This window comes from Hevea brasiliensis, chromosome 3, assembly GCF_030052815.1.
Source record: "Hevea brasiliensis isolate MT/VB/25A 57/8 chromosome 3, ASM3005281v1, whole genome shotgun sequence".
Classification (NCBI taxonomy): Eukaryota; Viridiplantae; Streptophyta; class Magnoliopsida; order Malpighiales; family Euphorbiaceae; genus Hevea; species Hevea brasiliensis.
In genome coordinates this window covers 49,799,293-49,814,044 of record NC_079495.1, presented here as the reverse complement: position 1 = coordinate 49,814,044, position 14,752 = coordinate 49,799,293, and the positions used below count along the sequence as shown (strand labels likewise).

The following is a 14,752-nucleotide window of genomic DNA, read 5'->3' as shown; positions in this document are numbered from 1 at the left end:
ACTTCTTTGTTTAATTGTAACTCTAAGGCACATCATGACCAGAAATTCTAAATCTAAAACTACATGATGGCTCACATACGGTTTAGAAAGTCTACTACAAAAGATTCAAAGAAGAGACCTAAGCTTATTTTATTATCCATAAAGAAGCAGTTATATAGCCTAGAAAGACCACCCCATTTACATACTTATATATTGACAAATAAGGAGGTGGCATGTACATTTGAGGTCACATGGTGAATATACACCAAAAAAGATAATCTAGAAAACACCCATTAGAAAAGTGAGAAAGAGAAGAGCTCCCCTCAACAAATCCATCATTTAAGCCCTTGCCAAAACTCTCTAAAGCACCCCATTAATTTAAAATTATCATGAAACTCTCCCACTAATGGAGAAAAATTTCTACCAATTGCTTGAGTTGAAAGCAGGGTTTTAAATAATAGAATAGGAAGCAGTATCATATTGAGAATATGCCACCACTTCCATGAATTGTTTTACAAAACTAGCAAAATGGCTTGAATCAACATTAAATAAAGAATTTAACTAAATATCATTATAATCTTGTATGACCGACAATATATACCAAAAAAAGTCATAAAATAATTTATTACAAAAAGGCATTTTTTTTTTAAAATGATATAAAAGAGTACGGTGAAAAGAAATAAATTTTCAAATAGTTTGTGTTAAAAATTTTAACTTGTATTTACATATAAACTAAATGTAACAATTGAAATACAAATTTAAATGGAAATTCACACCCAAAAAGATTTTAGAAAAATATTTAGAACTTAGGCATAAAAAAATGAAATAAAAAAAGAGTGAAAGCAAAATAATTTTTTATATTCAACAACAATGTGGCTTCTTTCTCCTAGAAATCTAGAAGTCGTTCCAGGTACTTCTTCTTTTCCTCCTCATTCTTCTTCTACAAATGTAGAAATCCATATGACATTGCCCTCCCTTTTATCTCCCTCACCCTTCCCTTCTTTCTTATCTTTCTCCTCCTTTGTCAGGCTATTTTGGTCGTTTCAGTGCTACCAAAACAGGATGTAATGGCCAATAGAGCCGCTATGCCCGATATAATACCATTTCTTTCTAGATTTGAATCTCTAGAGGTGTAAAAGTAAAGATCATATTGGTAGGCTACAATTCCATTATGTATTGCATGATTAAATACATAACAGACTATAATTAAGACCCTAGTTGCAAATCCTTAGGAGAACTTCTCACAAATCAAAATAAACATAAGTAGCCAAAAAGCAAGAGCAATAATAAGGACAAAAGATGTACCTGTGTTTCAAGGCTTAATGACTCAAACTCATCCTGCGATAGGCAAACAAGACAAAAAATAGAGTTCAAACTTGTAAACAGAGGAAGGAAAAGGCAAAAAAGAAGAGATTCACTGGCTTCAAAAGAAAATATAAGCATTGAAGTTACTGAACACCGTAGGTGGAACCACATTGCAGTTATATATTCATGATTATAGTTGTCATGGATCAAGAAGATAAGCCTAAAGGCCAAATTTTCAACTAGACAAATAACAAAGAAAATATCAAATTTTTAGACTTAAGGAACTTGGAATTATGATTTAGATTTTATATAGGTTCATCAGGGTATTATTGAATAATTATATTCTATATAATCTCACAAGCATATTTATTTCATGAACTTAGTGCTGGTCCAGAATTTTACAGCTTCAAGATTCAACGTATTTTTATATATTTTTATCTCCAATAATAACGCGGCATTAAGGTCAAATAGAAATACACTCCACAAACAGAGTGAAAATAGAGAGAAAATAGTAAAATACTTGGCTGGATTTTTATTAATCAAACTCTAAAGTTGAAATACATAAAATTAAGGCCTATTTATAGAGATTTTAATCTCCTAATCCTATTTGATAAGTAAATCTACTTTCTAGGAAGTTTAGATAAACTTAAATACATTAGGAAGTTTAAATAAAATAGGAAAAACTAATTCCTAGATGAAATAGGAAAACTAAATAACTAATCCCAATTGAAGAAGGAAACATAAAACAAACTAATTTGGCAACTAAAAACTCTCGCAAATCAAGTTAAACATCTCCCAAAACAAGTTGGATCATGTTAGGATTGCTGGGGAACCACTTGGAGATGTAATTAACGTGTTGGGGCTGTTGAACTTGACTTTCGCTGCAGGACTGAGGGACACATGCCCATGGGTATGTGGATCTGTCTTTCACATGCCCTAAGGTGTGTGATGGTATGCTGGTGCCCATTATTGAACAGCTGCATGTCACACAGCCTGGGGTGTGCATAAGGGCTGAAATTCCAAAATGATCCACATCAAATAAAATAGGGAAGCTGGATTTCTATGGAATATATTTATGAGTTATTTTTTATTTTTCACTTTATTTTCAGTCCTTGTTGGGTTAAAGGAAAAAATCTTTTAGTTTTTTAAGTCCAAATCCATAGAGAATAAGGACTAGTTCTCAGAGTCCACAGCTTTTAAGGTTTAGATTACTTGAGTCTATATATCCGTGCTTGAAATGCTTATTAATCAGTTTTCCATTAAATAAAATTCTAGCAATTCTACTTCTTTGGTTGTGTGACACAGTTCAAACCTAAGTGTGATGCTGGTAGGAACGGTTTAATATGAAATCTGAACTTCGACTTCTAAATTTTACTGTTAACAGTGCCTATGCAAACACCTACACAATCTCCTCTTTTTTGTTTAATTTCTTTCCTCTCAAGTCTCAACCCTACACATTCGCACACTTAATTGTCAACCTCAATTTCTACTAAATATAACTTTCAAATAAACCTATAGCTTGACCTGAACATTCAGTTCCACGTTGTCCGCATCGCCAAAACTAACCAGGTTGAGCATTTAAACTACGGAAAAGGGGTGAGCTAAAGGTTCGGTTTTTTAGTTGTTCGGTTCAGTTCACTTTTGGTTATAGATTTTGAAGAAATTTGGTTTTTCGATTCGGTTAATTCAATAAAATATTAAAAAAAAAAAGAACTAACCAAACTAAACTAATATTAACTCAATACATGAAGTGTTTCGTTTTGGCTGGAGAGATAATATGATGCGAAGCATTTTTAGGTGAAGAAGCAAGTCAAACAACAATGAAAGCATGCTAGTGTAAAAAGAGGGAAAAGCAGCAAGTTTTACAAAGTTGATTTTTCTGGGTAGCAAATTTCACCTAGGACATCTTGTGAAGACTTCTAGCAACTGTAGAAATTATATTAGAATTAATTAAGAAATTTCATATTTTATTTAGGATTCATTTAGAGAAAGGAGATTGAGGTGGTTTGGTCATGTGAAGCGTAGACATATAGAGGCTCCAGTTAGACAATTAGAGCACATTAGGTTAGAGGATAGAAAGAAAAAAAGGGGTAGACCTAAATTGACTTGGAGGAGAGTAGTACAACATGACCTAGAAGCATTACACATTTCTGAGGATTTAACCCAAAATCGTTTAGAGTGGAGAAAGCGAATCCATATAGCAGACCCTAAATTTTTGAGATAAAGGCTTAGTTGAGTTGAGTTGAGTTGAGTTGAGTATTTAGGATTCATTTGTTTCCTACTTTATCTAGAATTTAGTTTCCTATTTAGTTTATATCTTTTTATTGTATTTTAGTTTATCTAAAATTCCTATTTAGTAATTTTACATTCCTATTAGGTTTAGGAGATTAATATCTATAAATACCCTTATTTACATGTAATTTGAGAGACAGATTATTATTAATAAAAATTCAGCAAATGTTTCTCTCCTTATTTTCACTCTTGTGCATGAAGTGTGTTTCTACTTGAGCAAATTATGAGCAAATTTTCTTTCAAAAGTACCAACAGTGTCAACAAGGAAGTCGTACAGTCCATTAGTACACTGCCGAGTTCATGAGATTAGCTGAAAGAAATAATCTCCATGAATCCAAGGGGCAACAAGTTGCAAGATATTTGGAATGATTAAAACCCACAATCAAGGATCTAATTGGTATACAAGTGTTAAGGACAGATTTCAATTAATAAATTTCCAGTAGAGGTTACTCTCTCAAATTCTCTCTCATGTGTGTGTGTGAGTGATTTATCTAGTTTTGTTGCATCAAATGCTATCAAAGCAGGAAAATTGCCCCAATCGAGATGGCTTACCTTGATGGAGGTGGCGATTACTATGGTTCTTGCGATGGTGATCGAGGAACTAGAGTCCTTTATTATAGAGACAAAACGTTACAACGATGGAAGCGACGAATGGATCTCAGATTCAAGCAAATCGAGAGACACCTCGAAGAATTTATAGATCGTCTTAGTGCTTTGAGAACTAAAACAAACAGGAATTGGATTGACAAATGAAGGCTAAGAGATGATATAGCTCGTGATGACCCTATTTATCCATCAATTTCTGCACATAGGCAATATGTCTACTATGGTGATTCGGAGGAAAAAGATGACTATGAATCAATCAAGTTCAATAGGCATCAATAATGTTATAGGAGAAAAGGCACGTATGGGAATCTTGAAAAGGAAAATCAATTGAAATTTGATATTCTTTATTTTTATAGGGATCTCAACATAGAAGAATTTTTAGATTGGATCGCAAAGGTAGACCAATTCTTTGATCATGTGGACATAGCATCTGAAAAAAGAGTCAAATTGGTAGTTTGTCAGTTGAAAGGAGGTGCTTCTGCTTGGTGGGAACGATTGCAATCTAGGAGAGCAAGAGAAGGAAGGGGACCAATTCGTACATAGTTCATCATAAAATACTTGTTGGAACAAGAATTTCTGCCTTTGGATTATGAACAGATTTTAAACTTAACTCAACTAAGCCTTTATCCCAAAAATTTGGGGTCGGCTATATGGATTCGCTTTCTCCACTCTAAACGATTTTGGGTTAAATCCTCAGAAATGTGTAATACTTCTAGGTCACGTTGTACTACTCTCCTCCAAGTCAATTTAGATCTATCCCTTTTTTTCTTTCTATCCTCTAACGTAATGTGCTCTACTTGTCTAACTGGAGCCTCCGTATGTCTACGCTTAACATGACCAAACCACCTCAATCTCCCTTCTCTCAACTTATCTTCAATTGGCACCACTCCTACCTTTTCTCTAATACTCTCATTACGGACTTTATCTAGTTTAGTATGGCCACTCATCCACCTTAACATTCTCATCCCTGCAACTCTTATCTTAGACGCATACGACTCTTTCAGTGCCCAACACTCACTACCATATAACATAGCCGGTCGTATGGCTGTACGGTAAAATTTTCCTTTCAACTTAATGGGAATCTTACGATCACATAAAACTCCCGTGGCACGTCTCCACTTAAACCATCCGACTTTAATCCTATGACTAACATCTTCCTCACATCCCCCATCTACTTGAAGGACTGAGCCTAGATATTTAAAGTGATTACTTTGGGACAGTACCACTCTATTCAAACTAACTCATTCCCTATCACCAATTTGGCCTTCATTGAACTTGAATGCATGTATTCTGTCTTCGTTCTACTTAACTTAAAACCCTTTGACTCTAGAGTACTTCTCCAAAGCTCTAGCTTTCTATTGACTCCTTCTCGTGTCTCATCTATCAGAACAATATCATCCGCAAATATCATGCATCAAGGAATACTCTCTTGTATATTTTTCGTCCATGCATCTAAAACTAATGTAAAAAGGTAAGGACTTATGGCTAATCCTTGGTGTAATCCAATTGAGATCGGAAAGTCTCTTGTGTCCCCTCCCACTGTGCGCACAATAGTAGTTGCTCCTTCATACATATCTTTCAACACTTGTATGTACCCAATAGATACCATTTTTTGTTCTAACACATTCCATAAGACATCTCTTGGAACACTATCATAAGCCTTCTCCAAATCAATAAAAACCATGTGTAGATCTTTCTTCACATCTCTATATTTCTCCATCAAGCTTCTAATGAGAAAGATCGCTTCCATAGTTGAACGACCGGGCATGAAACCAAATTGATTGGAGAGATAGAAGTATCATGACGTAGTCGATGCTCCACAACTCTCTCCCACAACTTCATAGTATGGCTCATGAATTTAATTCTCCTATAGTTTGAGCAACTCTCTATGTCTCCCTTATTTTTAAAAATAGGTACTAAATACTCTTCCTCCATTCATCAGGATTATGAACAGATTTTATTCCAACAAAAATAATATTGTCAACGAGAGGTCCAACCAAAGCCCTTAGTAGTTGTGAAATAAGAAAGTGAAGAACAAAAGGAGCTTCAAGATTCAACAATGCAACTTGAGCGGGGATGAGCCTAAATTTGAAGAATTGGAACTTGAAACTTTAATTGAATTTCCTTTTGCTATGGTTAAAAATGACGAGTTCCAATTGAAAATCATTGGGCCAAGTGTTCTAGAAGCTTAGACCGATGAAGATAAGCAAGAAAAGCTTCAAGAATGTGTTTTTGAAAATGTGAAATATCAAGCCTTGGAAACTTCAATGGAAGTTGAGGAAAAGCAACACGTGGAGCCAATATTGGAGATTGGAGGAAATCAGGCAATGAAGATTAGAGATTTTTCTAACACCTTAATTCCTATTGTTTCCTTTGATTTTATTTTTCCAAGTGTTCTTATAGAGACAAAGGTGAGGGTGAAGTTAATCAATTCAATCTTGTTTGAATCTCCATTTTTTACCTCATCAAAGAAAGTTATATGGTGTGCATCTCCAATGAAGATTCGCATTCTCTTTCGCTTCAAATTTCTAGGGAGAATTTATTCCAAGTGGAGGAGAATGGTGCTAAAATTATTATGGCTGCATTTTTGAATCATTGCAAGTCATTTCAACTCTAGGACGTGTTTGTTTGCCAAGTGGGGGAGTATAATGCGGATCATTTTTAGGTGAAGCAACAAGTCAAACAACAGTGGAAGCATGCTGGTGTAAAAAGGCAGAAAAGTAGCAAGTTTGACAAAATTGATTTTTCTGGGTAGCAAATTTCACTTAGCACATCTTGTGAAGACTTTTAGCAGCAGTAGAAATTAGATTAGAATTAATTAGGAAGTTTTCTATTTTACCTAGGATTCATTTGTTTCCTACTTTATCTAGAATTTAGTTTCTTATTTAGTTTATATCTTCTTATTGTGTTTCAGTTTATCTAAAATTCTCATTTAGTAGTTTTACGTTCCTATTAGATTTAGGAGATTAATATCTATAAATACCCTTATTTACATGTAATTTGAGAGACAAATTATTATTAATAAAAATTCAGCAGAGGTTTCTCTCCTTATTTTCACTCTTGTGTATGGAGTGTGTTTCTATTTAAGCTTCACATTGCGTCATAATATACACATATTTGACACTGAAACCCCAAAATCCTTTGCTCTCAAAGACACTTCCAATAACAGTTGCCCTGTCTCCTCTCAAACTCACTTCTTAATCTTCTTCCCATTCTTCAATTCTTCTTTGATTTCTTCTTCGATTTCTGCCCTCAACACCCATTAACCCCACAAGTTGTTATTCAACTTGTATTTCAACTACTCAAAAAGGCAGATGCAATAAGGCACCACAAATTCGCGAAGGCAGGATCTTCATCTCATGCCTGATGTTCTTGAAAATGCAGTAACTCTAGGGGATCATCAGATGTAGTCGATGCCAACAACCACCATCAGATTTTGTTAGATTTTCATGATTCTTAATTATTTGAACAACAAGGTTTTGTGAATTTTATTCTAATGGATGGATTTTGTCTTATATATTAAAATTATTATGTTTTAGCTTGTGTTATTGTTGAAATTGCTTGGGTTGTGAGAAATCTAATTGTTGAAATTTATTGTTGAAATTGGAATGGTTTTTTTGTGTGTTGTTACTCTTTTTGTTTGAGAGAGCTATTGGGATGGTTTTTTTATGTGTGATGTTATTCTTTTTGTTTGGGAGAGCTTCTTGCTTGATTTTAAAGTTGAAATCTCTTTAAAAAATGGACTTAGTCTAATTCACCCCCAAAAATTAGCTCAAAAGAGAGGAGTGTCCAACGCTTTATAAAGGGCACATTACCCCTATGCCAAACCAATATGGGATATTAACACTCTCCCCACGCCCAGGACTGAACAATGGAGCGTGAAACACTTATGGGAGGCCATTATTGACTAGGGAGGCTCTAATACTATTTTTAAAAATGAATTGGACCTAACTCACTCCCAAAAGCTAGCTCAAGGGGGAAAGAGTGCCCAAGACTTTGTAAGAGGCACATTACCCCTCCAATGTGAGATATTAACAAAATCGATAGACTGAACCGAACTGACCCCAACCAATTTATTTTAGTTTGATTCAATTCAATTAGGTCTTAAATTTAGTTTAGTTTGGTTGTCTATAATTTGTATTTTAATTTTTCAGTTTTGGCTCAGTACAAAACCGAACCAACTGATTGCACAACCCTACTATGGAGTGCTCTAGAGTGGGATAAAAGATTCCATTCCTCCTTAGTTTTGAGTCGATCGCACATTTAATTCACTTCCATTTTTCAAATTGAGAATTAAAATCAATCAGAAAAATAATACAACAAAAGAAAAGAAAAGAAAAGAAAATGCATGATGTGCCATGCAAGCACACATGAAGAATAGTGGGAAGAGATTGGGGGAAGAGAGAGAGAGAGAGAGAGAGAGAGAGAGTCTTATGGAATTGAAATGAAACTATAACATAAAATGGTGCAAGTTGAATTACAAATTCAACTTGAATCTTTTTGGTTAGCAAGAATCAACAAGAAGCAAAGGAATTAAAATGAAACTATAACATAAAATTGTGCAAGTTGAATTGAATCTTTTTGATTAGCAAGAATCAACAAGAAGCAAAGGAATTGAAATGAAACTATAATAGAGAATGGTGCAAGTTGAATTACAAACTCAACTTGAATTTTTTTGGTTAGCAAGAATCAGCAAGAAGTAAAGGAAATAACTAACTCAACTCAACTAAACCTTTATCCCAAGAATTTGGAGTCAGCTATATGGATTCTCTTTTTCCATTCTAAACGATTTTGGGTTAAATCCTCAGAAATATATAATGCTTCTAGGTCATGTTGTACTACTCTCCTCAAAGTCAGTTTAGGTCTACCCCTTCTTTTCTTTCTATCCTCTAACCTAATGTGCTCTACTTATCCAACTGGAGCCTCCGTATGTCTACGCTTCATATGACCAAACCACCTCAATCTCCCTTCTCTCAACTTATCCTCAATTGGCACCACTCCTATATTTTCTCTAATACTCTCATTACGGATTTTATTTAGTCTAATATGACCACTCATCCACCTTAACATTCTCATCTCCGCAACTCTTATCTTAGACACATACGACTCCTTCAATACCCAACACTCACAGCCATATAACATGGCCGGTCGTATGGCTGTACGGTAAAATTTTCCTTTCAACTTATTGGAAATCTTGCGATCACATAAAACTCACGTGGCATTTTTCCACTTCAACCATCCTGCTTTAATCCTATGACTAACATCCTCCTCACATCCCCCATCTACTTGAAGGATTGAGCCGAGATATTTAAAGTGATTACTTTTGGGCAGTACCACTCCATCCAAACTAACTCCTTTCCTAAATAGTTTGTGCTTAGCCGGTCCCAAGCCAGGATAAAGAAGGAGGGTTGCAGTAAGTGACAACCAGCATAAAAATTTCGTCACACCTCATGATATGGATTCAAATGATATAAAGCAAAGGAAATAAGAGGGAGAAAAAATAAGAAAAGGAGGGAGAAAAAATAAGAAAGAAAGTGAGAAGCAAAGGAGAGTTGGACCACCTATAAAACAATAAAGTACCTCAGCTCTATGAGTGGCAATCAGTTACTAGAGTGCTAACTATCCACCTTATATTCTTGTAAAATAGCATTTCGCTTTGCAATATAGCTTTCTAATTTACCAAGTGTGTAGTTTTAATTCAACAGGACTATAGACACACATACACACATGCAAAGTTTCTTCTGCCTTGCCTTAGGTACTCAGTACACCTCTCCCCATTTCTTCTATTCCACCTTTACCTAGCATGTCATGGACATTTTGATAGCGTCAACTCATTTTACCTCATGATTTTTACCCCATTAGTACACCTAAAAATGTAAAACCCTGACAGGTTTCCTTTACAATATGGCTAATATATTATATATGAGCCATTATTTGAATCCCTGTCAGCAGGCTCATTTTTAGCCCAGTTAAAAGCCTTCACCAAATCTATCATTCACTAATTTAATGGTCTAAATAAAGTCTAGACATTTACTGTCAAGTCAGCCCTAAGCCCCTAACCCTTAAACTGTTGTTTTCAAATTAAACCTTCATTTTCTATAAGCAAACCAATCAAGAAGACTAGAACATCTCACCATCTTTCCCTAGCAAGACAGACACCATCACTGAGTTACTAGATTGTTCTGCAATATTAATGCAAACAAAAGATAAAATTTTCTCTAGTATCCAAATGAAAATGATAAGTTGTTTATAATTACTTTGTTAAATATATACTACTAACTAGAGGCGTTCGATTCCAGTTCGGTTCGGGGTTGCCTAGGAACCGGAACCGAATCGAAATTTTGATACAGTTCTGGTTCGGTTCTTCATTGTTTCAGTTTCGGTTTGGTAAGGTTCTCGGTTCTTCGGTTTTGATTTGGTTCGGTACAGTTCCGGTTCGGTTCTCGATTCTTAAAATAATTTGATATAATTATTTTCTTAAAAAGTCACACTTAAATTAGCATTTAAGTTTTGAATTGGGTTCTTAGTACATAATATATCATATAATATATCTTTTAGCTACACCTAAATTATATAATCTTTAACTATAAGGTGCATATATAATTTAGGATTAAATATATTATATAATAAAATAGTATAAGTATATCATATAATATACATTTTAACTATTTATTAATCATATAATATTTAACTATAAGATATAAATATAATTAAGAATTAATACATATATATTAGATAATAGTATATTTATAATTAAGAATTATAAGGTAATTTAATGCATTTATAACTAAAATTATTAAGAAAATAAAAAAAATTAAATATAATATTAAGTTGTATTTAGTTCATAATTATATATACATATATAAATATATATACTTATATTGAAAATATATAATACATCTAAAAAAATATAGAAAAACATACGTATAAATTCGATTCTCGATTCGGTTTCGGTTCAGTTTTGGTACGTTTCCGGTTCGGTTGTTAGTGAAGAACCAGAACTGAACTAAAGTATCAAAATAAATTTTATTCGGTACGGTTTTTCGGTTCGGTTTGGTTCCCCCAAGAACCGTACACAGCCCTACTACTGACAAATAATTGTTTGAATAAATAGGAATAGGAAGTTTTTATTGCAAAATAAACTAGAACAAAAAAAACCAATGATCCAGGCACAAACATGGAAGACAATGATACTAATGCAGTCTAAAAAAAATAGAAAGCATTATACAGAGTTCCATATCAAATCCAATGCATTGAACAAGCATTTATGGCAACAAACAATATAAGCAGTATCTCTCTCAACCCCTTTACCGCAAAAGATAAGCAAGAATTATTTTAAATTTAAGCAGATAGTAACAAGAGATGCATACCTCTATCATTTTATGCAAAGAAGTGATAACCTGAAAATTGTATATCACAGTGCAAAGCATCAGTTTAAATTTCAAAGAAATTATGAGCTGTGAAATAATCGAAATAGATATATACTCAACTCAACTCAACTAAGCTTTTATCCCAAAAATTTATTGGGGTCGGCTATATGGATTATTTTTCTCCACTTTAAACGATTTTGAGTTAAATCGTCGAGAATGTGCAATGTTTGTAGGTCATGTTGTACTACTCTCCTCCAAGTCAATTTAGGTCCACCCCTTCTTTTCTTTCTATCATCTAACCCAATATGTTCTACTTGTCTAACTAGAGGCTCTGTAAGTCTACGCTTCATATGACCAAACCACCTCAATCTCCCTTCTCTCAACTTATCCTCAATTGACATCACTCCTACCTTTTCTCTAATACTGTCATTACGAACTTTATCTAGTCTAGTATGGCCACTCATCCACCTTAACATTCTCATCTCCGCACCTCTAAAATAAACATTTCATTATCATAGTTCATATAATTAGATGTTTTAAGTTGTAATTATATATAAAATAGCATACACAGACATATGCTGATATGCATAAAGAATTAGTTGCCTTCTCTTTCTTTCTTTTATTTGCATCATTTTCACTTTTGGAAGTAACAAGGTTTAAACACTTCCAATGGAGTCTATTTTGAGGACACCAAATGATTAACCCTATAAAGCAGACTTCCTAAAAAGGAAAACGTCTCCTTTATGTGCAATTAGATAATTTTGATTCTTGGAATTTTCACATCATATTAAGGCTGACCAGAATTTTTTTTTTTCAATTTTCATTTTTTTTCTACTTGGAAGGCTATCCATTACATGAACAAGAACTCAGCAACAACTCTATTGCCAATACTTAAGAAACCCATATATTTTAAAAGTACTTCTAATAAAAATGCAGCAATTTATAACAAAAATTAACAACTTCAAACGAATGCTTCAAGGTAGCAAATACCTGAATAAATAGACGGTGTAGACTTTCCTGCTCTGCACTGCTGAAATTTGAAAATGCTATGACAAACTCCTTCATGTTTGAACCAAAAATAAAAATTAACAAAAATTATTTCTACATATACAATCCTGAAGTGCATAGGAAACGCAAGTTCAGGCTTAATCTTCACCATATCACAACAATATCCCATTATTCAATCCTCAAGTATTATTATTTATTAGCAATCAAAATTATATATTGGTGTGCATTTGAAATGAAGGTGGATGTGAATTTTGTATTAACATTAAATTCAAATACCCCAATACTTCAAATTCTCATCTATCTAATTGCGCCCTAAAAAAGAAAAGCAACTCATCCTGTCAACAAGATCATATGAGATCACAAAGAAATAATAATAATAATAATCAGCTAAAGGACCCTAAAATAAATAACCCATTTTATAAATGCATACCTCTTTGGAGCAGGAAGTGAGAAGGGAGCGAATAGCAAGCTTGAAAGACTTGGTGAAATCAGAATATCTCGATCCTATTGAAGGACCCATCTTCTCCATGTCTCTCAATCTGCAGACAACAAAGGAATTTAAATATCGGCCGACATGTATCGTATCGGCAGATATCATTTATTATAGCAGCCGATCCGATTTGACCATGTCGTGAGTCCGAAATACAAAGAAACGGTTCCGTACAGGCCATCAGGAGCAACGGGCGATACAAGCAGTCATGTAGCACCTTACCTGATGCAAACACAGAAATTTTCGGCTGTATTTACTGTGGTTTCTCGCTGTTTTCCAAAACAGATTAGGAGATAAGAAGAAGAACAAGAAGAAGACGAAGGCAAGCAAACAAGAAGTTTGAATTTGTAGACAGCGGCAAACAATCAATTTATCAAGTTTGAATCTGCTGCTAGAAAGTGTTTCCTGACGCTGAGCTTGTAAATTCTGAGTACTTCAATTTTAAGAGCATTAGGGGTAGGCCTGGCCGCCCAGCTGGGCCGGGCCGATTTCAGACTGCAACTAGCGGCTCTTGTTTAGGAGAGAGAGACCAAGACCGCTTAAGGTCGGTTCACGGCAATTTGGACACTGGCGGTTCCAAATTTAATCCACTAAAATAGTTCCCATTTTGGGCGGTTACAGGTTCCATTTTTGAGACTAGTTAAACCGGCTCAAAATGAATTAAAAATAATAATAATGAAAAAATTATGTATTTTTACAACTACAAATGAATGAATAAATTAATTAATTACTGTATATAAAAAAAATTAAAAGATATATTTTATTAAGTATTATAAATTATTTTGTATGACTTAATTAAATAAAATACAAACTTCTAGTTACAGATAAAAACAGTGCTATATTATATGATGTAGAGTCAATTGATCCATTAATTTTATATAAAATTTAAAAGAGACGTATATTAGAATTTATATTTTAATCCCATTACAAATCAATTCTGATCTATTAAAAATTAGCAATAAAAAATAACTTCACTTTTTTTTAAATAGTTACATAAAAAATCAAAATCCAATGAAAATAGGGAAAAAAAAAAAAAAGCAAATTGGAAAGATTTCCTCCATTTATGTGTGAACTTTTAAGTCAAGTGACATTAAAAAATCTTCTTAGTTTTTTGTCTGTATTTTTAACTTATTAAGTTTTAGAAAATGCTATTATAAAAAATAAAATAAATTTAGATAAACCAAAATACCAAACTATTTATACAATCAATTTAATAAATTATCATTAAAAATTTATTATTCTATTTACTGTATAATGCACACAAAGAAGAAAAAACTAAATTATCCTACAAAAATTTAATTAGATTTATTAACAATTTTCTTTTTTATTTTATTTATTTCTCATTTATATTTGTTAGTTTAATTTTTTTAATTAATTTTTCCTTTTAATTAAAAGAAAATTTATTATATTAAAAATGTTCAATTAATATTTTATTTTTTTGACCCCATTGATTTAAATTCTTGCCTCAACCACTAGTTACATATACATGCAACCCAAAACTAACTTTATCACCACAACAAATGGTAGCTATTATATTTATGCACAAATTAAAATAAAAGTAAGAATAGGATTTTGTCCAGCTATATCTTATCCCATTTGTGGCAAGTCTCTCACTCCTAAAGTATATATTGATTTAAATTCTTGCCTACACCATTGGTCACATATATGTGCAACCTAATACTAACTCTATCATTGTAACGCC

At 33.2% G+C, this 14,752-nt stretch overlaps 1 protein-coding gene across 5 annotated transcripts in view; it reads right to left on the bottom strand.

Annotated features, from left to right (window-relative positions):
- Window positions 1-13,550, bottom strand: part of LOC110660011 (uncharacterized) — a 32,266-nt gene extending 18,716 nt beyond the window's left edge. Inside the window, exons 1-5 of one of the 5 annotated variants that reach the window (XM_058144007.1) lie at window positions 13,273-13,544; window positions 12,991-13,099; window positions 12,543-12,611; window positions 11,553-11,582; window positions 1,285-1,317 (exon numbers count right to left, since the gene is read on the bottom strand). In XM_058144007.1, coding sequence (XP_057999990.1) covers window positions 1,285-1,317; window positions 11,553-11,582; window positions 12,543-12,611; window positions 12,991-13,089 — 231 coding nt within the window. In that variant the 5' untranslated portion in view covers window positions 13,090-13,099; window positions 13,273-13,544. Of the gene's footprint in view, window positions 1-1,284; window positions 1,318-11,552; window positions 11,583-12,542; window positions 12,612-12,990; window positions 13,100-13,272 lie in introns of all 5 variants that reach the window. The other 4 variants (XM_021818155.2, XM_021818147.2, XM_021818149.2 and 1 more) reach the window with 4 other exon arrangements.
- Between the last annotated feature and the right edge of the window lie 1,202 nt (window positions 13,551-14,752).